We start from the raw sequence: 6,635 nt of genomic DNA on the forward strand, positions 1-6,635 counted from the left end.
CTCGGGCGGGTGGAGGACGCTGGCCTGTCTGCGCTCGGGCGGGTGGAGGACGCTGGCCTGTCCGCGCTCGGGCGGGTGGAGGACGCTGGCCTGTCCGCGCTACCCCGCACAGCTCGCCTTGGGCTGGGCTCACGGATTCTCAGGCCTCGGCCTCGGCGGCCGCCCCCACACCCCACTCGCAGGGGCGAGTCGGGCCAGAGACCATGAGTGGCCACACAGTTCCAGGCGCAGCAGCGGGCACGCCCACGTCCCGCAGGAGTGACCGTGACCGCGGAGCAGCATTTCCTGGGATATCCGGTCCGCACAGGAAGGGCGCTGTTAACGGCGACGAAAGGAAAGGGAGCCTGCGGAGCTGCGAAGGCCGGGACGTGGAAGGAGTCTGCAGCGCTCAGTAAACCAGGCTGGGGAGTGTTCCCTGTAGCCCCCCCAATGTCTTTATTCTTCAGCATTCCTCAGCAGGGTCGTTTTTATTGTAATTCAAACACCAGATAAGTCTCCTCTGAACATGGCTGAGTGGCAATTTTGAAAGTTAAGGACAAACTAAAGAAAGAAGAGGCTTGAGGGCCCTCCCTGGGGGCGCAGCGGGTAAGGACCTGGCACTGCAAGCCCCCCCCCAGCGGCTTCACTGAGAGTTCGATCCCGGCCCCAGGGGTGACCCACAGGGCGTGGCAGACCTCTCCTGAGGACCCATCTGCTGCTCCCCTCAGCAGGGTACTTCGTAGATCTGCCTGTTCTGCTCCCCACTCTGTCTCTGGTGAAGCATCTCACCCCCCCCACACCTCTGACCTGTACCCCAGTTTTGTATGCACAAATACATAAATACATAAATCTTAAAATACATAAATCTTAAAAAAAAAGAAAGAAAGAAAAAAGAGACTTGAAACCTTTTGTGGTTGAAAACAAAACCGCATGAGCCACTAGAGAATGGAGACCTGAGGCGTCGCTCACCCCACAAAGGCCCAGCACTCTTCGTCAGGGTGGGACCCCCCTTCAGCTCAGCTGACAGATCCGAGTTTCAATGAACAGACTTCACATCATTTCAAAACATCACATGTAACACTGCTATTATGTTCATCATGCTACTTGTCTGTTCCATGAAATAACACAATTGGAACAATCACACTATGCAAAACTTGGGATCAATGTTCAAAAAGTACAGCACTTTCTGGACCACAGAATCATGGCGGCTCAGCCTGCTTTTATTTGATGGATAAAACCCTCTGAGGCGTCTGACAGCATCCATCAGCCCCTAGGTCTTCAGAGAGATGCGCCTCTACATTGGCCTAGTGAGGCTGTGAAGGAAAATCACAACACAAAGACACCGTGGAGGACTCTGCAGAGACCCAGGGGCCACGCCACTGAGGCCCCGGGGCCCTCCCCATGAGGCCCGCAGCCTGTGCAGCCGTGGGGTGGACAGCACTAGTGTCACTTAGCTTATTTACATTTATATATACTATATATATATGTGTGTGTGTGTGTATATATAAATAAAATATACTATATATATGTTACATATATTACATATGTAACATATATATGGTGTATATATATGTCATATATGGTATATATATTATATATATGTTTTATATATATGTATATATGTTTTATATATATATGTTTTATATATATATGTATATGTGTGTGTGTGTGTATATATATATATATATATATATATATATATATATGAGCCTGTTACTGCAGAGGCGCTTGTTCATTCTAGAAGTATGCAGTTGGCTGCCATCTCGCCTCTCCCATCTGTAAACTGCTTGACTTTAGACACCTTTTTTTAACTTTATAAGCTTCAGTTTTTAACCGCAAAGTACATGAGCACTGCCATCACCCTGGGCGTGGCAGAGTTCTGTTGATCATTTCAGAAGTCTTCTTTTCTGCAAGAAGCTTCTGAGCTTTCTACTTCTCCCACTCCCTGTGCCAAGGCGTTGGAGAACGAAGGACGGACAGAGGCATCCGGGCTAGAGGGAAGGCTGGCACATCCCTGGGGACTGGCCCCCATGACCACAGCCCGGCCTGCCGGGTCTGACCGACTTGAGTCCCTGAAATGGTGACCTGTCGGCAGAGCTGAAGGGAGAAGCCCACCTCCTTAGCGTGCCCTGGCCTTCGTGGGGCAACCTGAGGCCCCACGTCCTGTCTTCTGCCTGACAGGCCTGTGAGGCCACCCAAACTCAGTTGCGTCTGTTCTCAAGCCCTCTTACTGATCTGTGGCTGGAAACCAAAGTCCCAGGGAGCTGAGGCAGGTCGCGTAGTTGCGTCTGGCCTCTCCCTTTCATGAAGTGCCAAGCACTCGATGAACGTTCTGTGGAATTTAGACATATGAGCAGCTGAAGAAGCTTTTATGTGCCCCAAGGCTTGACCTCTCTTGCCATCTTTTGTAGTAAGGAGGCTAGAGTGAGCCCAGTCGCCTTGCGGACTTCAGTCTCGCAGGGAGAGGGCAGGCAGTGGAGGGAAAACGTGGCGCACACGTATCTCCTCCACCTCGCCTGACCTGGTAAACCCCCTCTTGGGCTCCTGGTCCTCTCCACTGCCCTGCAGACAGAAAATGAGAGGTGCCAGGAAACAGGCCTTGCTGACCACCTACCGAGGTGCAGTCCTCTCCTGTTTTTAGCGAGCAAAGTGTACCATTCCCTCGTGTATTTTAATCTCTGCGTCTATCGGTTGGTTTCCAGCCCAGGATATGTGTCCTCTCAATTATAGCCCAGCTCACCACAAAGCAGCCAGCAGTCCTTCTGAATAGAAACAAGCACCCAGTAATTTTAGAAAGAGTTGTTCAAGAGTGGCCCGAGCAGTGCTGGAGCGGAACCAGCAGAGAGAGGAGGGAGGCAGGGTGGTTTTCCGTCTTCTTCTCTGCCTGGCTCCTTCTTTCCTCCCTGCCAAGCTCTCCTCTGAGTCTCCTTCTCTATCATTTGCTTTATATGACTTTTAAGGAAATCATTCTGAATTGCTTCAGTTTGTTGACTGGAGCAGCCTGCAGAACACAGAGGCTTCAGTGCAAGGACAGGAAAGCCACACGGCAGGGAGGAAACTGTTCACTTGCCGGGGCAGGACATCTGAGCATGAGGATTCTCTCGCGCGACCCTCTTACCTGCCGGGACTCTTCCATCTGTGAGAAACAGGTCGCTGAATCCTTCGCCCAGCAGTCTGTCTATGGGGGAGTCTCGCCCCAAATCATAATCACTGTCTCCCGCTTCGCTGTCCCCACGGCCACTGTCTTTCAAGCTAAATTTGTCCATGTCTTGGAGGGCGTATCTAGGGGATAAATCACGGAAGCACAGGTTTTACTCGTCAGCACGCGTGTTACCGGAGACTCCTGGGGCACATTGGGGTGATGCATACCTATAGCTCCTGGAGTATTTGTTGCCTCGGAAACTTGGCCTTGGCTGGTACTGGCCCTGATGCAGCATTGAGAGAAGCTGGGAGACCTGCTGGAAACCGAGCAACAGCGCTGATTCCTGGAAACAGACCTCCGACACACAGCTCTAGGCAAGGGCAGTTCGTAGCTACTTGAGCCCCCGTCACGAACACAGGCCCTCCCTCCAGACCCGAGCCCAAGCAGGGCCGGCAGGCAGGCCAGCCTGCCCCCAGCCACGCACGCACACGCACACAGGCACAGCAGAGACATTTGCAGACCACACACAACCGGCCTTTGCTTTTGGAAAGATGACTGGTTTTCTGTGTTTGGCAGTTCAGAGGCGTGAGGGCAAAGAACACCCCAGGGCAGAGGCTGACGCACCCGCCAGTGCGACACGGCAGGTGAGACACCCGCAGGGCATTTTCAGAAGCTGGCCCGCGTGACACGCGTGGCAAGAGGAACCCGGAGTGCCGGGTTCTGACTTTTCAGGAGAGACCACAGCCGTGAGACTAAAGCCAGCCCCTCTGTGTTGGCTTCCGGTTTGTTCATCCGGGAGGTGGGGGGACTCTAGCAGTCCCCTCAGAGCTCCAGCTCTTTTCCAACATGCTCCCCAGTGCACACAGGGCAGTTCCTTAAGGAAACAGCAGAGAGGATGCCAGGGACCTTAGAGCTGAGGCCGAGACCTCAAGCGACCCAGGCCCTACTGAACTGGCGAGACCACACTGTCCTGTGAGAAAGCTGGAGGAACCCAGGGGCTCCGGGCTGGCTGGGGGTGCACAGGCCCGGCGGCCTTACCTCAACGGCGGGAGTGGCGTGGGTGAGCTCCAAGGAGAAGTTCTCCGGCACGTGGTTGGAGGAGATGGTCACCAAGCTGTTGAGGGACTGGTGGCTGTGGTGGCTCTGCCGGCTACTCATCTGTCCCCGTTCCAGGGCGGGCGACGAGGACGGGGAGGACCGGTGGTGAGACCTGATGGGCAGGGTGCCGTTCACGGTGGGCACCAGTGTGATGTCCCCCTTGTGAATCTGCCTGGATGGTCTCTTCGGGTGGTGCTGATAGGTGGACTCTGCCACCCTGCAGTTATAGGACCGGGTGTCCTTCTTCTCCCGGTTACACCTGGTGGCAAACAGCACCATGATGACCAACAAGACGGCACAGATGGCGCCCAGGGAGATGATGATGATCATGGAGACGTCCCAGGGCGCCTGGCTCACCGAGGTCACGGCCGTGCTGGTCACCGACTCTGTGTATTCGAAGACGGTGCACTTGAGCAGGACACGGGTGTGCAGCTGGGGGCTGCCTCTGTCTTGGATGACGACGGCGAGCTCCCACTCTCTGGCGGGGACAGACTCCATGCTCACGTTGGTATGGATGTCGCAGGACCGCGGGTCGATGACAAAGACGTTCTCCTCGTTGCCCCCTGCGATGGTGCAGCTCAGTTCGGCGTTCAGGCCAGAGTCTCTGTCGATCGCCCGCACCCTTGTGACATGGAAGCCGCTTTCCGCCCCCTGGGGGATGGCGATCTCGGCCGTGTTGTTGCGCAGGACGGGCGCGATGACCACGGGGACGTTGTCGTTCTCGTCGATGATGGTGAGCGCCACGGTGGTGTTGCCGGCCAGCTGCCGGGGGCTGCCCCCATCCCTGGCCTCCACCACAAACGTGATCTGGCTCACTTCTTCATGATCGAAGATCCGGAGGGCGTAGATGGCCCCGTTGGAGGGGTCGATGGTCACGTACGTCGTGATGGAGCTCCCCAGGATGAAACTCTCCAAAATGGTGTAGGTGACTCGCCCGTTGTCCCCCAGGTCGGGGTCGGTGGCGGTGACGGTGGTGATGTAAGCCCCGGGGGAGTTATTCTCGGAGATGGCAAACTCGTAGCGACTTCTCTGGAAGTGGGGCGGATTGTCGTTTATATCACTGATTTGAACGGTGAAGTGTTTCACTGTGGAAAGACTGGGGGTCCCCTTGTCCTCCGCGATCACGGTCAGACTGTACTCGGACCGCTTCTCCCTATCCAAGGTGGCGTTCGTCAAAATTAAATAATTGTTTTCATACGTCTTCTGAAGCTTAAAGTGCCCATGTCCGTGGAGTCTGCAGACGATCTCCCCATTCAGCCCAGAGTCCTTGTCCTGAACCCTGACCAGAGCCACGAACGTGTCAACAGGGTCCCCTTCAAAGACATAAGACACCTCCTCTTTGCCAGGGGACATGAGGTTGATGTTAATCTCGGGTCTGTTGTCGTTGACATCCACCACCTTGATGATGATCTTGCAGTGCGCTGGGATGGAGTTGGGCCCCAGGTCTTGCGCCTGCACGTCGATCTCGTAGGACTTGGTGAGCTCGTAATCCACCTGCTTGAAGAGGGTCAAGTGCCCCCGCTCGGAATCGATTCGAAAGGTTTCTATAATTTTGGGGGACACGTGACTGCTGAAGGAATAGACGATCTTCCCGTTAGCGCCCTCGTCCGGGTCGGTGGCGTTGAGGTCCAGCAGCAGCGTGCCCACGGGGGAGTTCTCTGGGAGCTGGATTATGTAAGACGGCTGCTCAAAAGCCGGGCTGTTGTCGTTCGAGTCCGAAATGCTTATTTTCAGCAGCGAGGAGCCGGACCTCTGAGGCACCCCCATGTCGGAGGCGGTGAGCTGGAGCTCGTAGCTGGACTCCAGCTCCCGATCCAGCTCCCTGGCCACGATGAGCTCGGCGTACTTGGCTCCATCAGTCCTGGTGCGAACCTCGATGTCAAAGAAATCATTGGCGGAGAGCGAGTAGGTGTGCAGGGCATTCTCCCCCACGTCCGGGTCGAAGGCGCTGTCCAGGGGGATGCGCGTCCCCACGGCGGCGCTCTCGGAGATCTCGATGGGGATGAGCGCTCTGGAGAACTGCGGGGCGTTGTCGTTGATGTCCAGCACCTCCACCTCGATGTGGAAGAGCTGCAGGTGCTCGGTGGGCAGGGTGATGACATCGAACTCCACGGAGCAGTTCAAGTTCTTCTGGCACAGTTGCTCGCGGTCGATGTTCGCCCCGATGCTGATTTCCCCCGTGTCCTCGCTGACCACCAGCAGAGGCGAGCTTCCCCGCTGCATGGCTCGGAAGCGAACGGAAGACGGGCCGGGGGGCCTCGCCAGCACATCCGCCACGTCCTCCGAGAGCCGCGCGATGACCGAGCCCACCCGCTGCTCCTCGTAGATCCGGTACTTCAGATTCTTGCCCAGCGCCCCGCGGTGGGCACCGAGCAGCAGGAGGGCGAGGACGGCGGCCCAGTGCATGGTCGCCCGC

General features: G+C 56.1%; 1 protein-coding gene across 2 annotated transcripts; it reads right to left on the minus strand.

Moving 5' to 3' along the window:
* Positions 1-1,100: 1,100 nt before the first annotated feature.
* PCDH18 (protocadherin 18) lies at positions 1,101-6,625 on the minus strand. Of its 2 annotated transcripts, none has more exons than XM_012726731.1 (4): positions 4,160-6,625; positions 3,349-3,434; positions 3,098-3,261; positions 1,101-1,292 (listed from the first exon to the last, which is right to left on the minus strand). In XM_012726731.1, exons 1-4 carry the CDS (start codon positions 6,623-6,625, stop codon positions 1,258-1,260), a joined length of 2,751 nt encoding a protein of 916 aa, XP_012582185.1. In that variant the 3' UTR covers positions 1,101-1,257. The 2 variants fall into 2 exon arrangements, with proteins under 2 accessions (XP_012582185.1, XP_012582184.1); XM_012726730.1 differs by having other exon boundaries at positions 3,349-3,437.
* Positions 6,626-6,635: the final 10 nt, after the last annotated feature.

The sequence above is a fragment of the Condylura cristata genome, unplaced genomic scaffold (genome assembly GCF_000260355.1).
Source record: "Condylura cristata isolate star-nosed mole 26May11 unplaced genomic scaffold, ConCri1.0 scaffold00018, whole genome shotgun sequence".
Classification (NCBI taxonomy): domain Eukaryota; kingdom Metazoa; phylum Chordata; class Mammalia; order Eulipotyphla; family Talpidae; genus Condylura; species Condylura cristata.

Excerpts from the sequence above, each read along its gene's own strand:
- PCDH18 (XM_012726730.1), bottom strand. The coding sequence starts at position 6,625 with ATGCACTGGGCCGCCGTCCTCGCCCTCCTGCTGCTCGGTGCCCACCGC. Across the intron at positions 3,438-4,159 it reads ACGCCACTCCCGCCGTTGAG|CAGGTCTCCCAGCTTCTCTC; the intron begins GTAAGGCCGCCG and ends CTCGGTTTCCAG. Across the intron at positions 1,293-3,097 it reads AGATGGAAGAGTCCCGGCAG|CCTCACTAGGCCAATGTAGA; the intron begins GTAAGAGGGTCG and ends TTTCCTTCACAG.